At 39.3% G+C, this 19,086-nt stretch overlaps 1 protein-coding gene across 2 annotated transcripts; it reads left to right on the forward strand.

Annotated features, from left to right (window-relative positions):
* The first annotated feature begins 11,764 nt into the window (after window positions 1-11,764).
* LOC133854900 (probable lipid phosphate phosphatase beta) lies at window positions 11,765-17,099 on the forward strand. 2 transcript variants are annotated; one of them, XM_062291168.1, is made up of 2 exons: window positions 11,765-12,441; window positions 12,625-13,393. In XM_062291168.1, exon 1 carries the CDS (start codon window positions 11,831-11,833, stop codon window positions 12,431-12,433), a length of 603 nt encoding a protein of 200 aa, XP_062147152.1. In that variant the 5' UTR covers window positions 11,765-11,830; the 3' UTR covers window positions 12,434-12,441; window positions 12,625-13,393. The 2 variants fall into 2 exon arrangements, with proteins under 2 accessions (XP_062147152.1, XP_062147151.1); XM_062291167.1 differs by lacking the exon at window positions 12,625-13,393 and adding an exon at window positions 16,858-17,099 and having other exon boundaries at window positions 11,766-12,441.
* Window positions 17,100-19,086: the final 1,987 nt, after the last annotated feature.

Here is a 19,086-nt window from a genome sequence, read left to right on the forward strand (position 1 = left end):
AAGTGCCTAGACAAGCTCAATATGGCACTGTACCTGCAGTTCAGCATCAGACTCCTTGGCATCAGGCACCATGGGGACAAGCACCAAGACATCAGTTCCAAGCCTCTTGGTCTCATGCTCCTCAGCATCAGCGGCCTCAACAGTGGTTTGTACCAGCCAATCAGAGTGGCACTTACAAGAGCAAACCCAGGCATTTGAGAAGGCCTCAAGAGCAATACATCGGTGAGCCTCCTGTTTGGATGCAAAACATGATGGAGTGGATGATGCAGTCTTGTCAGCCACCACCCACTAGAAGGCAGACTTGGGCTGAGAAGGACAGTTACCCCAGGAGGGGGAATAGACGCACCTAGCGGATTTAGGTGCTCATGCCTAGGATTTGGTTCCTAATCCTAAGGCATCAGGTTTGATAGCTAGCATATTTTCCTTGTCATATTTATGTGCTAGTTATCTAGGAACCAGTTGGTTGTGCCCCCTTGTGTTTTTTCTTCTTGAGAAAACTTTGCAGGTATTTTTGGGGAAGACAAAAAAAACAGGTCGAGCGACTGTTTTTCTATAGTGGCATCTTTGAGCACACACAGGTTTGATTATACCTTAGCATATGATGTCTTTTTCCATATTGCTTGTTGTGTTGGTTTATTTCTTTTAATAATAAAAAAAAAAAAAAAAAAAAAAAAAAATTGGGGAGAATTTGCAGGATATTATTTCTCTTGGCTTATTAGATATTGCATGCATTCTTGCCTAATATCTCAATTCGGTATGCATTGATTAAATACGCTTAGATATAATTGAAAGTTTTGACTATGCTAGCCAAGTGTTTTTCCTATTGATGCAAAAAGTAGGATAGCTTCTTTCCTCATGCGATGAAAAAGTGCACTATCCCGGGCTCCCCTAAAGGTACATCTTTCCTTCTCTGACTCTTTGCTTTTGGAAATTTTGGATAAGAGAAAAAGTCTTTGATTAGATGGCCAAATTGACCACAGGCTAGTTGAACCTAGCATCTATAAATTCTGGCACTCCCTTCAGTTTGCAGTACCATAAGATTCGAGCAGTAATTCATAAAAAGTTATGTGCTTTAAATTTTGTTTAATCACTGCTTATGTGCTTAAATTTTCCTTGCCCTCTATGAGCAAGTAAAAAAAAAAAAAAAATTATATGTGTTGTATCTTAGAGGGAGTGTATCAGATGAGGGTGTCTAGGCCCTAGCAAGCTATAAGGTTTGACTTTTGGCTAATCTGTCTTGGATTTTCTCTCATGTCTAGAAAATCTAGTTACATTTTGTCATGTCTTGGATAGTCTTACCTTGTGGGAAAAGAGTCTCCACACACACACACACGCATTGCTTGAGTTGAGTTGCCTATTTGATCTTTATATGATCAGGAAAAATTATGTGTGCTAATTGATATCTCAACTTCCTTTTATATCTCTATGTATTTCTGAGATGCTCTCTGATTGTGTTATCAGATGATTATGCATGCGTATTCTGACACTGACTTGAAAAAATTTGATCTCTGTAAATTCTTCTCAGCTTTTCTGGTGTTTCAGTGGGGAGCGTCCGGACGGTCTACATTGACGTTCGGACGGACTGGTGGTCCGGACGGTTCTCCCTTGGAGTCCGGACGGAGATGGAGCCCACATGTCCGGATAGGACCTGACGGAGTCCGGACGCGTGCTGTCATCATCGTCCGAACGGTATCTTTATATTGTCCGGACGCGCGCGACCTTTCTGCTCCTTTCCGAGGCAGCGAGTGTCCGGACGTCATCAATCCACCGTCCGGACGGGGACCCCACAGCGGCTATAAAATGCCCAGATCGCCAAATTCTCTTCAGACCCCACAAAATCAGATTTTTTTGGCTGTTTGTGAGTAAGGTTGGCTTTAAGTTTTTGGCATTTTGCATATATCTCTCATATTTCAGGTATTTTTCTAGTCTTTCTCTCTTCAATTTTCTTTAAAGCTGTTAGAATGTTATTTATTTTTGGGATATGAGATGCATAGATTTGCCATGCTGAAATTTATTGGACTTAGTTGATATTATTTTTGAAGTCCTTTTACTACTGTTATTCTACCAAATTTGTGTTATCCTAACAAGAATATTTTTGGAATATTTTTCTTTGGAAATTCTTGTTGGATCTTTTGCAGAATCATGTCTGCCGGCAGTCCACCCCGCAGGGTCCGTCAGAGGCTTGTGGAAGATAGGGCTGCAATCCAGGCCAAAATTATGGACCGCTCTGTCATTGCTGAGCGAAACGTGCTTCGAGCTGATATCATGGTGCCACCGCTGGACAACATACTTGATATCATTCAGACGTACAATTGGGGATATCTCCACAGCTGTGCTTGTGTGGTGTACACCAGATTGGTCAAGCTGTTCTACGCCAACCTGGAGGTGGTGCAGGATGATGATCATGGAGTAGTACTTCAGTCTTCCGTTGCAGGCCATCTCATCACTGTTGATTCTCAGGTCATCAATCACATCATCCGAGTCCCAGTGCTCGAGATTTCAGCCAGCCCCTACAATGAGGTGGTGCTTCCTCCATCCTTGGATGATCTCAGGGAATTCTTCCATGCCGTTCCCCAAGGTGAGGAGCGCTCTACTGCCATCAGGATTGGTGCCCTGTCATCCTCCCACCGCATGTTGGCCAAGATCGTTCAGCAGAATATTTGGCCGGTTGCCCAGTGCAGTGATCTGATCCTGAAACAGGCCCAGTTTGTCTATGCTATCCACCTCCGCTTGCCTTTCTGCCTATGCAAGCACATTTTGGGGGTTATATTAGAAGCCCATGATGAGAGCACTGCTGGTCTCCCTTTTGGCTGCCTCCTTACTCAGATTATTCTTCAGTCGGGCATCAATGTCAATGGCGAACCGAAGATGAAAATCCAGCAGCCCATCAGCAAGAAGACTTTGGTGAAGTCTAATGCGCAACTGCGGAGAGATGACTCCGATGATGAGGCGCCTCCACCTGCTGCTATGCCAGTCAGTTTTCCAGATATGGCTTCATTCTCACATACTGTACCGCCATCGGAGCCAGAGGTCAATTATGCTCAGATTATGGAGGCTCTTGCTGCACTTCAGGGAGGGATGAGCAGCTTGCAGGAGTCTATGTCCTCCATGCAGTAGTCTATGAGTTCCATGTAGCTTGCTGTGCACTCCATCGACAGGCGTGTGGAGCAAAACCAGCTGGACCTTCAGGAGTGCCTGAAGCATCATCACCCTAGCAGCAGTGATGATGAGGATGGTGCAGATGGGATTTTACCCATGACTGAGGATGTTTGATTCCCTCTTATGTTTTTTTTTTTTTTTTTTTTTTTTTTTTTTTTTTTAGTCTTTTTGTTATTTTTGAGACAATTTCTGTTTGTGGTTAAAACTTTTTGGATATATATTACTCTGTTTCCCGAGTCCTTCTGAGACCGTTAGGGGGAGTAATTTTTATGACAGTTAGTTTTTATTACTCTATTTACCCTTTGTCCCTTTGTGACAAAAAGGGGGAGTAATTTTTATTTTGGACCGGGAATGTATTTTCAAACCAGTCAAGTGATTTTTGTCCCAGAATGGCCAAAGGGGGAGTTTGTTAGTATTTTGGCATCATTCTGTGTTTGGACAAAATCATTTATATGTAAGGATGCTGCAAACAGGGATTCCACTGTTCAGAGTGAAGTCAGAAGAATTTCAAAGTTCCCTGTCAGCCGTCCAGACGATGTGTCATCCCGTCCGGGCGCCCATCTGTCTACTGCTCCATCCGTCCGGACGATGTGTCATCCCGTCCGAACGCCAGACAGTCCAGCATCATCCGTCCGGACGATGTACTTCTTCCGTCCGGACACTTCACTGTATCGAGAAGCTTCTGTGCCAGCTTGCTCCATCCAGACGTTTCAGCAGCACGTCCGGACGCCTATCAGTTCTCGAACGGTTCACTGATTCTTTCCAAGTTCCAAGAAAGGGAAGATCAATCCACAGTCCGGACGATGTGGTATACCGTCCGGACGCGTATCTCCGTAAGGCAAGAATCGCAGTTCAAAATGAACCGTCCGGACATCTGACAGCTGTGGTCCGGACGCTGATGCATCGTATATGGTAACTGACGATTCGACTTCAACCGCCCGAACGTCTCCCCCTTATGGTCCGGACGCACACGCATCAGATATGGAAATTGCGTGCTGAAGTTTAGCCGTCCGGACGCTCCTACCCCTTGGTCCGGACGCACGAAGCCTGTTATGGAAATTACTTGCAGCGGACGTGCGTCCGTCCGGACGATCGAGCCATCCCGTCCGGACGATGTTCTTATACAGGAAAGATTTCTCTGCAAAAATTTCGGAAAATCCTATCGCACAGTTGTTCGTCTGGACGGTCATGGTCCACCGTTCGGACGGCTCACAGGCTTATTTTGCCTGACGCTCATTCTGAACCCTAGACTATAAATAGGGGTCCTTGGGCACTTAGAGCTGCAAGAATTCGGTGTGAATTCCATTAGAGCTTAGAGACGTGTTATTTCCTCTAGAGCCGTTTTTCAAGTGTGATGTGTTATAAATCGAATTCTATCTTAGAGGTCGGCTCTAAGGTAAGGAGTTCCATTGAAGACCCCTTCAGGTAGGTGAACCTGGTTGGAAAGCGTTCGTGTTGGGTTACATGTCAGAGATCAAGGTACGACCACTGCATCGGTATATGTGAGTGTTACTAACTTGTATCTAGCTTTGTCTTCTGAATAGTGGAATTCCTGGGTTTGGCTGCCCCGGAGTGGTTTTTCTCTTAACTGAGTTTCCACTTCGTCAACAAAAATCTGTGTGCCATTTACTTTCCGCTGTGCCTTAATTTTTGTTGACACTTATGCACACACTTTACTTTTAGAAGTCAATTCAATTTTTCAGGTTCTATGAGAAAACTTAGTGAGTATTATACTATTGAGGTGGAGAACTCATACCTTTACCTATACAAACGATACTAATACCATGATCGTATAGATGTTAATGCTTTAGCTACAAGTATCATGGATATAAAAGATGACCCCATAGCATTGTATTTGAAATATTACGACTGAAGCTCACCGCGACGGTTGTAATTGCTGGACCATGAGTTATCCATTATTTTGTATTTATTTTGTATATGGCTCGTGTTGCTTGTGACACGTGTACTTGTAAAGCCATTCTTTTGAGTATGTAATTAATGTTATGTTTAAAGCTTTAAACAGATATATGTTAAATGGCTCTGATTGTTGTAATTATCTTATGATAGTTTTATATGAGTTGCTTTCTGCTGTTTAGATTATGTTTTCCGCTACATAGATGTTGACTCTGTATATCATGTACATATTATGGGGTATGTACCATATGTTGGCTTTGCGACAAGTAGTTATGCCACTGTGATGACTCATTTTGGTATTTATACGAGAAAAAAAAAAAAAAAAAAAAAAAAAAAAAAAAGTCGTCACAGTTGAAGGGTTAATGTTTTTTTTTTTTTTTTTTTTTTTTTTTTCCAAAAAACGTTGTCTATTCCTCTCAATTTTTAGAGGAATGGGTATTTCTCTTTGCAAAGGAATACTATTCATAAGAATAGGTCCATACAAATAAAATAATGGATATTCTATAGGAACAGTCATTCTATTTTAAGGGTTTATCCCGCAAACCAAACGGGCCCTAAAATAATGTTTTGGGAACTAAAAGTGTTTAGGGTATCACTTTCGCTTTCCTAGGTTAAGGAAACAGGATGAGAGCGTGTTTCAAGTGATTCTTTAAGAATTTTTCCTACATTTAGATAAGAGAATTGGATTTAGGAAAGCTACTGCTAATGATCTAAGTATGTCATCTTCACTCAGGACTAATACCTCTATAACGCCCCCAAAATTATGTAATTGTATTTATCTAACTGGAAAGGTTACTGTCAATTTTGTCAATTCAATTAACTAGTAATTGACTGGAGAAATTACCCTAAAATTAAATTAGAGTAAAAAGGAGCATACGGAAACGAAAATCATGATCTGAAATTTAGTTCTAAATTTATCATCATAATAGCATGTATCATCAACTTGAACTCAAATGGTTGAAGGATATGTAATGGTTGTGGTTTGAAAGCTAACAAACTCCAAGAGAGAGAAAGATAGAATGGATTTTCACAAAAACTCTCTTGGCTCAACAAATGGTGAAGCCAAGAAACCTCTCAAAGGCTCTAGAATGATTTCTTGATATGCTTTCTTTCCCTAAGAAAAAGTGCATCCTTAAGTATTTATAGGATGGAGAGAAATCACATAAAAATAGCTTCAACACAATGTAGAAATCTCTGTGGCATAAGGACAATCTGATATTCATAAGGATGCTGGTAGGGTTTCATCGCTAATGATCTCTTGAACAATTTAGCGGCGTAGGGACGCTTTCCAGATGAAGGAGTTCTCTAGAAGTCCCCTGGAATCATCTGCATCAACACAGTAAGCTGACAGCTTAGGTAATAGAGCTCTTTAGAAATCCACTAGATCCATCAGCATAAGCATGACTAAGTAAGAGCTCTGGTAAGGGAGTTCACTGGGACAACCAGCGTAAAGCACAACCAAGTCACACATCTGGTGAGGGTGCTCTTGAGAGTCCTTGAAGTCTTTCTTTATCCATGAATTTCATAAGGATAGTCCGGTGACAATCTAGGTAACATATTTGCAATCTACATAGAATTACTTAAATTTATACCCCAAAAGACTTTGGTGTTGAAAAGTTTTACAACCGAAGTTTTGATCACCAAATAGGGCCAATATCTAAGACCTAACAACATCCCTTTTAGTGATCGATTGGGGTTAGTCATAATGCGATTTGAATACATCCAAGACTTGCATAAGTGGTGATTAGCCTATAAATTCATACTTAGGCTAACCCTAGCGACCATTTGGTCTGATAGGTTTTTCAAGGTGCTCAGGAGAGAGAGAGAGAGAGAGATGTGGTAGCTTTGAGGTGATTTTTGGGAGATCAAGGCCTCATGATGTGAGAACTCTTGCTCTAGTCTTATAATCTCGTGGTATTTATTGTCTTTCACATAGTTGGTTTTGTGTGTGTGTGTGTGTTAAGCTCGTTTAAGGGGTTTTAATCATGGTCTAAGTGAAAGGTTTTAAGTTCTTTTAAATAAAAACCCTACCTTTTTATTGTTCGTTGATGTAAACGGACTTTGTAGGTTATAATCCAAGCTCTAGGCTCTGAAAGATGTGAACATGGATTGTTTATTGGAGCTTTTGAAGGGTTGTTAATGGAAAGTTTATAAAGTTGTTAACTTTGTAGTTTTAATGCATAAAAGTTTTCGACTTTAAGTGTTTAAAGGTCTCAGATGAATAAAATGAGTGATCTTTTTGAGTCTCAGGGCCTCTATAGGCCTCACTGGAGCTAAAAGTGAGTTTTTACGAAGGTTGGAGGTGATGAACATCGTCATCATTTTTCGACCAGGGATTAGCACTGAGCAATGTTGATCGATCACAGCGGGTCTAGAATGCCTATTTAGGCTATTTTGAGGACTAGGGCTAGGTTTTTAGCCCGATAGATCCTTCTAACGATATGGTATTTGGCAGACAACAGTGTTGGGGGATTCAAGAATGTGTATCAAGGAGACCCTTACAACCAAAATGAGTGAAACTCACTTGAAAAATATTTACCAACTTTTGCATGTCTACGTTTTGTGCAAATTGAATATCTGAAAAAAAAAAAATGAATGATTGATTGTGTGATTTGTAAATCTATGGAAGAATAAGAAATGATTAGTATCATTGTATGAAATGGCTACTATGGAAAATATGAGTGAAGAATATGGAGCATGGCCATATTAGTATATAGGCTTGATCCTATAGCCTAGTTTTATTTTAATGTTGATTGCTTTGGATCCAATGTCTAGAAGTGATCAGTGCAACCATGTACAGATGGTGGTCAAACCTCACGGCATCGCCAATTGTGTGGATCGCCCGAGGTAGGGCTCAGTTGGATAACTAGTGGTAGCTGACCATTTTATACCTCATCGGAGCACCTTTGTTGTACCATATGTCTCACGGGATGCATAAATCTCACTGTAAGAGGTTAAAAAGTACAAATAAAACATACGGAAGAGTAGCTCTGACTTTTACTAATGTGATATCATATATAATTATATTGGATCAACATGATTTTTTGTTATTATTCCAACAATAACCCTATTGCATGATTGTGTATGGTTCCTCTTCCCTCTAGAAAATATTGAGTGCACCGAATAAATGACATGTTTTTTCATGTACGAACTCACTAAATCGTGGATTTGTACTTTATATTTTCCATATGTTTTAGGGACGTGAACAGGGTGATAGTAACATTGGATGACCTTACAATTTCTAGAGATTGCTTCTGTTGAAAGGATGCGTTGACCTTTAATGTCTTATACAATGGCAAGAAATAATTTAATTTACGTGAAAAATAAAAAATAAAAAAGGACATTTAACTATATGTCTGTGTGTCTAATATATATATGAAAAAGTTACTGAGAGCAAAGATTCGTTGACATTCTTCTTAATATTTCAAAATTTCGTTGAAGGAACACTTCTCATCCTCCAACATGGAGGAACAAAAAGGCCCACGAAAAAAATAAAAAATAAAGCGAAAGAAAGGTTATATCAAAAGCGTGAAGGTGCCGTTTGTAGGTTCGAGCCCCATTGATGCCTCGTGGTCGTGGTCTCATGTCAAATGATGTCATGTTTGTTCGAGCCCCATTGTTGGCTTCAATCACTCCTTCAAGAACTTAATTGGAACTTTGTTGTCATGCCCACCTAATAGGCTCTATTTAGTTTTGTTGTTCCTTCTTTATTATTATTATTATTATTTTATAAGTACTTGGTAACAAACAAACAACAACACCATATGAAACATGGCCGGAAGAAACTAAACCAACTATTACATGGAAATAGAACAACTAAGAACAACAAAGAACAGCGAAGAAAAGAATATTAAAAGGGTGGATCTTTTCCGCTGACAATTTGGATTGAGGAGCTTGGAGACGAGTAACTGGAAGGGTAACTGGGAATGCTAACAGATATAACTCTCCCTTTGTGCCATAAAGTGAGCACGGAAGTTTGCACTTCTATCAACTTTTTGAGCGGACCAGGAAAGATGCAATGGAACAGAGTCTATGGTAATATGGATAATAGAAGAAATTCTCCAATCCCGAGCAATAGATGGATTTTGCAGAGCGAAGATAAACTATTTGCGAGTCGCCTTCTAGAATAACCTGCTTGAGGTTTAGAGATATAGCTAAGGAGATGGCAAGCTGAGCAGCTAGAGCTTCCCCCATATTTGGCTGGCAGGGAGGATTGATGGTAGTATCCATTTTGATGATTTTCCCTTGATGATCCCGACAAACAGCTGCCTGGGCTGAGAAGTTATCTCTTATAGCAGTATCAAAATTTATTTTGAAAGAAGGCCGAGGAGGGGGACTCCATTTTTCAACTGGTTCGGGGCCAAGAGATAGCCAAGCCTTAGAATGCTCCAGAACCACTTTATTAATCTGGTGAGAGAGAGATAATGCATCAAAAGAAATACCTTCGTGGAAGGCCTTGTTCCGATGAGTTCATAAAAGATCACAGGCCATAGTAGCAAATACTGTGCTTGAGGAAGATGTAGAAAGTGGCAAGGAGAGAGAATGACCATAATCCAATCCAAATTGGTCGTGAAGGTAAGAGCTGCAGAATCAACCGGCCAAGGGAAAAAAGACACCATATGATTCTAGCATAGGTGCATCTAAAGAACAGATGGGATAGGGAGTCTTCCCCATTTTTGCAGAGAGGACAAATGGATATCGAGTTTGGCAAGGAGAAAACATAATTTAAATGCTCCCGTGTGTAGAGGATATTCCAAACTATTTTCCAGAGGAAAACCCGTAACTGGTCATTTAGATTTAATTTCCAGAGTTTCTTCCAAAATGACAAGGAAGCGCTAGCCAGAATTGGTAATGCATGTTGGGAATTCTTTATCTAAAGATAGGCAAAATTTGTAGAAAAAAGTCCCGAAGTAGAAAAAGTCCAAATATAACTAGTCTGTGTGTTAAAGGAAATGCGAATTTTGGAAATTTCATATACCGAAGCAGCATCAAAAACAGATTGAAGAGCAATCAGATTCCATTGGTTTGTGCTTGAGTGAATAAAATTCGAAATAAAACCCATTGGTAAGTCCCTATTATTCCGGAATTTCGGCTGTGGAGTAAAAGAAGGCAGTATAGGGACCCAAACAGTAGTCCAGATAGGAAAGTCTGAGGAAGTAGAAACTTGGGAGACAGGCACCTGCAATATGCAAAGGTTTACATTTCTGAATACCCTACCACAGCCAAGAGGCTGAAGGGGCAGTAGGAGCCGAAAAGAAATTTCTGTAAGGAATATATTTCTTATGCAGATGTTGAACCCAGACCTTTGTAGCATGAGTAATAAAAGTCCAGCCGAGCTTGGTAATGAGAGCTAAATTAGTAGACTTCATATCTCGAATCCCAAAACCACCTTGAGAACGGGGCATACTGAAGAATTACCAAGACTTGAAAGACAGATTTCTGGATTTGTCCATAAGAAAACCTCACCAGAAATTTTTAAAATGACGATCTAAGGTTTTACACAAAGAATCCGGCAGGAGAAAAGTGCTCATAACATAGGATGGAATAGCTGATGCAATAGCTTTAATAAGCACCGTACGTCCAGCTTGGGAAGAAGTCTTTGCTCGCCGGCCCTCAATTTTGTTTAACACCTTGTCTCTTTGATTTCCCAATAAACAAAGGAAGGCCAAGATAAGAAAAAGACAGAGCTGCAGATGGTAGAAGCCAAAGCATTTTTGCTGAAGAGAAGAGAGGATTTTGCTACATTAACTTGTTGGCCAGACCAAGCACAATCAGAAGTCAAATAAGATTGAATAGTACGGGCCTTCAAAAGAAGTGGCTTTAGCCAAAATAAGAAGATCGTCGGCAAATAAGAAGTGGGTAATGGATTTTGTTGTTTCAGATAGTTTGAAGCACATGTTTGAAAAGCAAGCCTTATTATTTACATGCTTAATATCACCTCCGACTATGACACATAAAGAAATATGCAAATAACATATTCTTGTTAATTATTTAATATTCCACCAGCCGAGGTTTTAGTTAATTGATTATTTATTTTTATTCATAAAAGGTAGTTTTTTTTTTTTTTTTTTTTGAACAAAATTCATAAAAGGTAGTTAATTGATTATTGATGTAACACAAATAATTATCTCTTGAATTTGGAAAATTCTAGTTTTACAACACCCACATAACATAGACACAACACCTCTCACATGAAAGTGAACCCTAATGCATTTTGAGAACTCTTTGAATTTTATATAATTCTTTATCACTCTCGTCAATTTACTAACTTTAGAGCACTAGTAGCAGTTACTCTATATTGGTTCCCTTCTTTATATTTAGAGAAAATTTCATGAAAAACATCAAAAAACCTCCCACAGCAGATGCCCTATATTTAGATGAGGAGGTTGGGAATGAATAGTGATTCCCAATGTATACATGTCTACTATTCATTCCCTATGTATTATTTTAATATAAAAGAAGTATAATTAATTGATATAGGGAAGAGAGAAAAAGTAGGAAAAAGAGAAAAAAAAAAATAAAATAAGAGTAAAAAAATAATATTTAATTGATATAAAGAAATGTAATGGAATCTATTGTAGGGTATTTTTTATAAGGAAGCAAAAAGTAATTTTATTTCTTAAATATAGAAAAAATGGTTGGAAATCTGCTAGTGCTCTTACATGAATGACACATTATTTTTTTTTGTTATAGAAATTGTTGAGATTCCGTACGGTGGAATTGTTTGTAGGACACCAGGAGAAAAGGAGTTCTCAAAATGCACCCAAACCCACCCATGGACGCACCAGCAGGCAAATCCGGCGGCGGCGGCACACTCCTCGGCCGGCTAATAAGCGTAGACGCCACCCTCTCCCATCACCTCCACACCATAACCCGGCCGCTCCTCCCCTACTCCCTCCTCCTCCTCCTCGAGCTCTCCGCCGACTTCCGCCTCTTCTTCCCGATCTCCCTTTCCCTCCTCCTCAGCCCCACTCTGCTCCGCCCCTTCCTCCCCCCACTCCTCCTCGGCCTCCTTCTCGACCTCGCTTTCGTCGGCCTCGTCAAGCTTTTCTTCCGCCGTCCGCGCCCTCCCCACAACAACGCCTCCACCATGAACGTCGCCGTATCCGTCGACCACTTCTCCTTCCCCAGCGGCCACGCCTCCCGCGTCTTCTTCGTCGCCTCCCTCGCCCACCTCTCCGCCGCTGCTATATCGGATCATGAGGCCGTGAATTATGCTCTCTTTCTTGTTTGGGTCTGGGCGGTGCTGACCTCCGTCTCCAGGGTTTTTCTCGGCCGCCACTTCCTTTCCGATGTCTTCGCCGGGGCGTGTTTGGGTGTTCTCGAAGCTCTCTTTGCTTTCCACTTCCTTAGGTTTTAGCGTTTCAGGTACTGTGATCTCAGATTTTGGGGAAGATTAGCTTCTTCTTGTGAGTTTAATTTGAGTATGAATGTCCCTTTTTTGCATTAGCTGACTTGTTTTTTTCTTTCTTTATTTTCAAAATGTGACCCCATGGCATTCTTAAATTCATTCGTGCTGGTGGATAAACATTGGATGGATTTGGCATGAAGTCTTAGGGGGCTACAAGTATTTTAGCGTTAGCAGAAGTGGTTTAGGATCAGTAGATTGATCACGATTTTGAAAAGCTTGAGGTTTACGGGCAAAAACGGGTTCAACTCCAATATTTCTGATTGCAGGAAATTTCTGGGCAGCATCGAAATTGGGATTTTGAGGCAGGCATTCGGGGGTTGATTGGTGCCAAAAGTTAAAAAAATATCATTGGCGTTTTATGGTTTCTAAAGGTGTAGGGAAAAGGGTTGTGTTTTGGGGTTTATGTTTGGCTGGAAGAAACTGAAACTTGGCTCTGGGCGGTTGTCAAGATCAGTAACAAATCTGACCTTTTGAAATTATATGTGCAACTTGATATATGGATGGATGGATTTTGGTTTCTAAGGAAGATTTGAAGTAGGGTGCAGAAATGAGTGGAGAATTACATCTGGTTGTTGGTTATAATTGGTTGTAGAGGTTTAGGAATGGGAAGATACCTTTCATAAGCTAAAACACTTAAATTTCAAAACTTTATTAATCCAACTCCAATAATCTTTGAGAAGTACCCAGATTTTTTTAGGCTTTTGCGTTTTGTTAATCAGTGTGTCATGAGCAAGTGTAATGAAAGAGACATTGAGCTGTCTTTTGTTAAATTGTTCGGTGCTTTGGGCTTTGTTTTGGTTTTTTTCTTTCTTTGGATTGCGCATGGATTCTTTCTTAATCAGTTCATAACTGTATTCATGGCCTGTATTTTGGAATAAGAAAATTCAAAAGCTTTGTTGTGTCATCCAATCGTGCTGGTCTTTGTGTATATAAGTGAAATGCAATAGTTTTACATTAGAGGGCATGAAACATTATATCGGGACTTTAGTGCACCAATTTTTTCACTCATTTATTTATACTCATCAATGGTGGAGTTATTGGTTTCAAATCTAGATCCTTGTTTTGATTTTACAAACACTTCACATTTTTGGTCCCTCGTTATAGAATCTCTTGTATACTTGTCTTCTTAGGTAGAAACTATTAATACACCAAGGTGAAGGCCAAACATCATGATGCAATGGTACAATGAGGCTAACCTACTAATAAAATCTGACTCGAGGCAAGGCCCCATAGCTCAATTAGACTCACCTATTGATAAAGTTTGACCAATGACCTGCAACCATAGCCATTTTCAGCAGCTATTTGATTTACCAAATTACCCTTGATTCAATAAAATTGACTAAAAGCTATACATTTGGATAAATGACCTATGTAGACTTACTTTTGAACCAAAAAAGGGTGCTTGTTTTGGATCGCTAGGCTTAGGATTTCAAAGGGAGTGCTTCTCTATTTATTTTATGGATGTAGTATTAGACATCCCATATTTGTTGTCCAAGATTCACCAGGATAAAACGAAAATTTCTTTACAAGTATGATGACTCATGAAGAGTCCTGAAATCTGGAGAACTTGCTTGCTGAGATTTGGAAATGAAGAATCTGCTGCACAATGATCGATCTGAATTAAGCTTTTTCTATGACTTGACAGAACTCTACTGATGCGATTAATAAGTCCGGCATTGAGAGATGGATTAGAAAAAGGAACATAACCATATTCCTGTGAGGAGAAAAGGATAAGCTGATCCAGTGTCTGCCTGAGGCAGCCCAATAAGAAATACCTATCTTAATCTCCGCTCAGCCCATTGTATAGCACCTGTTTTTCAATCTCAACTCATTTTTCCAATCAAGCTTTGGGATAATTTCTGGCCTCTCCAGATTGATGGACAATAAACTATCTATACTGGTGGAAGTCTGGGAAGTATTTTGTGCTACCTGTCCAGTGGGGATCAAGTTGAGAGAGAGACGGAAAAGATTCTTGTTGGAGTAGCCGCAGAATAAGTGTTGTTGAGAATGGTGTCAACAGGTTTTTGTTTGCTTTTAGGCCTCGTTTGGTTCGCGGAATAGGCTTTTGGAATAGAATGGTTAGTCCTATATTCTTTAGTTTGGTAGGGGTATATTTCATGGAATAGTTATTCCCATTGGAATAGCTATTCCCTTACGAAGAAGAATACATATTCCTCTAAAAAATGAGAGGAATAGCTACTTTTTGGGGTAAAGACGACATTTTTCAAAAAAAAAAAAAAAAACTCATTTTTTATTTTCTTTCAAATATTTTTTTATAAAAAAAGAAAAAGAAAAAGGAAAATCTAAACCCCAAAGTGGTTTGCCGGCCACCCATTGGGGTGGTTGGCCAGCCAATGTGGAGGGCCAGGGGTGGTCGCACCACCCCTGGAATGCCTCGGGGGGACCACTAAGGCTTTCCAGGGGTGGTGCGACCACCCCCGGAGCAAGTGTGCCACCCCCAATTCTCTGCCACCCCCGATGGGCTTCGGGGGTGGCCATGGCCACCCCTAGGGTCCCCGGCCACCCCCGAAGGCCACTCAGAGGTGGCTGCAGCTACCTCTAGTTGTTGTGGTTGCCAGTTTCTTTCAATTTTATTTTTTGGTTTTGGTTTTTTTTTTTTTAAATATATATATATATATATAATGTAGGGTCTTTTTAGTAATTTTTTTTGAACTCCAATTAAAATGTGTGAGTTATTACCAAATAAAAGAATAGAAATAGCTATTCCATTCCACCACCTTTTTTTTCCCAAGAATAGTTATTCATTTTCCTATTGGAATGACCATTCCGCAAACCAAACTAGGCCTTAAGAAAATGTTCGATTCATTTAGTCTTTAATAGGCACCTGGTATTCGCTATATAGACAACTTCAACAACATATGTGCCTATTTTGTAGACCTAAAATGAGAAGTTGGATAGTTTACCTGCAAGATTTTTGATAAGTAGGCACCATTTTTTACAGATTAATGTTTCTGCCAATGGATTAGGAAATGAGGTCACAGTTTCAATCTGGTTTGGACATGTGAATACAATGCTTATGTCTCAATGACAATGCAAGTCAGGCAGAGGTGGTTCATAGGAACTTTCCTTTGAATATGCCAATCAAATCTAGGATGGTTTCGGTCTTTAGACAAGAGCTGCCAGGATTTCGTCTATCCCATGTGCATATCTGCTGCTGTCAGTTAAGCCTTCTTTCTTAGACATATTGCTGACACGAAAGCAGTATCGTGCTTCTCTCTTTGAGGTTTTCAATTCCCTTTTCCACTACCTGACAGTTGATTGGATTGGAGTTGATTTATTGCTCAGCTATCTGTAATCACCTCTGCTCTGTCAAGTTTGGTATATCGTCCATCTTTTCCTTGCTTGAGGTGCAGAAAATAATTGAAAGGCAATAAATTCTAGGAAAAATTAGGGAAGCAAAGCTTCTCCTGCAAAACGATAAGAAGTATACGCGTACTCGTAGAGAGTTCTGTTTTAAAGTTGGTGGATCAATGAAAGATTGGTTGGTGCTTCTCTATGTTTCACCGACTTATTACTTTTTACGTGATGTATTAATATTGTTTTTCTTTTGATAGTTGTAAATTGAAGTTTGGGTAAACCCCAAGTTAATAGAATGAATTAAAGAAAAAAAAAAGTAGTCAACCTAATCATTTTTAAAATTTCTGCTTTACTCACTATGATATGCTTTATCTGATAAGGCGTTTTGGTTGACTGATTGGTCGATCCTTTGGCTTTCTTTTGATTTTGAAAAAGACATCATCTAATACTAGGCTGATGGTTATCGTTGAAATTTGCTGGCTGCAGCATGGCTGTTATTATTAGGGTGGAAATGAGAAACAACCCATGATAAAAAGAAGCAAAATACCTCTAGGAGTTTATAGACTTGACACGTGGGGGCGGACACCTTTTAGCACCAAGAGTTATAATCCAACCCCATACTTTTGAAAAGAGGGGATATGCCATTATACCATTAGGCCATTGAAGACTAGTGGTGGTGGTTTGTTTTTACGTCTTTTTCTTATTGATGTCACTAAGCAAGAGATGCATATCCATGCTTAATCGAGAATATTGTGTTATGAAATGCTTGTGCTGAGGTCTCTGTTCTTGGTACTTGTCGATTGTAATAATTTAGGCTATAGTCTACACCCACTTCTGCTAGGGTCCTACCATGGACACCAAACTGGGAATCTGTGGTCTGTCCCAAAAAGACTCGGGTAATTTTGTTTGAATTTGTCAATTTGTGGGACACTGGCGCGCGTGCGTGCTCTTTTTTTTTTCTTTTAATTTTTTCTTTTTCTCTTTTTATGATTGTTATTTGATTCCAGAAATGCCGGCTTTCCTGCAGAACTAACCTGAACTTTTTTGGAATGCAGGAGAGCTTAAACAGGAGCAGGCAATCATTGAAGCCTGGTGACGTTGAGCATGTGTCAAAGGCTAGACAGGCTTTAAGTTGGTTGAGGCAAACTTTTTTTGCTGGAATACAGAAAATTTTTGCTTTAATTTGAACTTAGTCAGTCTTTTGTGGGCTTGAGCCTGCCCCGTCATTCTCATTCTCTGATTGATTGAACATCATAATTAGAGGCAATATTATAGAATGGGAGGAAGTATTTTTCTATACCAACAACAAAATACCAGGATTCCTTGAATATGGCCTTTGTCTATTATACAGTTTAGGCTTGAAGAATGCTTTGGTATGCTAGTCTAAACTGTATAATATTATGTACTTCGATGCAGAAAAAAGAAGAGCTGATAGATTGGTAATGGACCATGGCATGGGTAAAAACCAAAGAAAATGCCTAGTATACAGTTTAGGCTCGAAGAATGCTTTGGTCAAATTGTGTTCTTCGCCCTTAAAGGTTGGTCATAAACACTTATTTTCCCAGTCTTTTGTCTTTTGATTGAATTATGTGCCAAGTTTTAAGATGAGTCGCCATGATTGATGTGGTTATGGTCTGGGACGTAAGCCAATCAAATGGTTGATCAAGATGCTTGTTTGAGCCTCGCTATGGATAACGGTGAAGCCGTTGTACTAGAGCATGCCCCCCCTCCCATAAAGCCAAGCCAAGGTGATTGAAGCGTGTGATAAATTCTAAACAGATTTTGGACAGCTGCTCATCAGCTCAGAGTTTGATACCGTCTGACTGACTAAAACCAGCTTTCGACCACTGAACTAAATTGGATTGTGATCGCTGAGGGGTGGAATTGTTTTACTTGTCTTTTCCATTTTACCCATGTACGTAAGTAGTTCAGAACTGCCACAAACAGAGGAGGACCTGTGTAGACTGACACCATTCAAGTAGGAACGTTGCAAGACTGATTCCTCAGATTACTTGGAATTTGACTTTGTAGGGCCAAAATTTAAATTATCAAATATAATAACAAGATATATATATATATCTGTTCTCTTTATATACTAAATTTTTATTATATACAAAAGATGAAAAAATCTATTCTATATAGACAACTGAAATATTTGCAGAAAATTCATATTCCATTTTGTTGTGAAGTCTTGTTTTAACAACTTTCATATCTGAAAATGCTCATTCGGTAGTCGTTATAGACATTAGAAGAGTTAAAACAAGATGAATTAATCTGTTAATAAGATAGTATGTCTCTACTTTTTCTATCTCTATCAATTCTCGATATAATTCAAAATATTTCAACTGAAATCACAGATTAATTTTCTACTGCTTAGAAAAGTAAAGAGGATAATACTTTTCAAGACTATGTATATCATCCATGCTAAAAGATTTATAGGCATCATTATGATCCAAAGTTGAAATAAGTGCCAAAAGTTCCATCGTCCCTTCACCGTGCTCTTATAATTGAAAGTTTGTGGTAATATTGAATATGTCAAAATGATAATGATGTTCTATTATAATGTGAACCTATTCATAACGACCTTGACCTTTAATATAATGGACATTTAAATATGGAATGTCAATTTCAAATTGCTTGCAGAAAGAGACAACTTTCTCAAGAAAATTTTCTCAATTTTCGTCTCTAAACTTTTGGATGAGTCATTCTATAGTAGAAACTAATTGCATAGCATTCAAGGTGTCTTGAGATTTTTGCTGGAAATGTTGACAAATAACATTAGTAATATCCATGATTTCCTACATCAAATGTGAAATCAAAATGCTTTGGAATAATGTAATCATTTGACAAGCAGCATTAGTATCCTCACGTTGAGAATAAGTGAATCATTCTTTCATAATATTTTCAAGTACTGAACAAGTAGCACCAAACATCCTTACTAGGCTACAAATGTGGGCTAGAATAATAAGGCAGAAAATCATGTTGATACATAACAATAATAATATATGATAGCACATGTGAACAAATCATAGATAATTTAGATACTCCCCATATAGTCTACCAGTATCATTTACCTTCCTACGGTGAGGTTTGCATGTCCTCAAAATGATATATGATACAACATTGATGCCCCGGCGAGGTACAATGGCTAGTCATTACAAGTGGTCCGACCAAATCCGACTCCGGGTGATCCATACCACTAGCGATGCCGCATAATGTGATCGACATCCATGGATGGTTGTGTAGCTCATTTGGCCAATAGATCCAAGGCAACTTAGAATCTA

The sequence above is a fragment of the Alnus glutinosa genome, chromosome 13, assembly GCF_958979055.1.
Source record: "Alnus glutinosa chromosome 13, dhAlnGlut1.1, whole genome shotgun sequence".
In the NCBI taxonomy this organism is placed as follows: domain Eukaryota; kingdom Viridiplantae; phylum Streptophyta; class Magnoliopsida; order Fagales; family Betulaceae; genus Alnus; species Alnus glutinosa.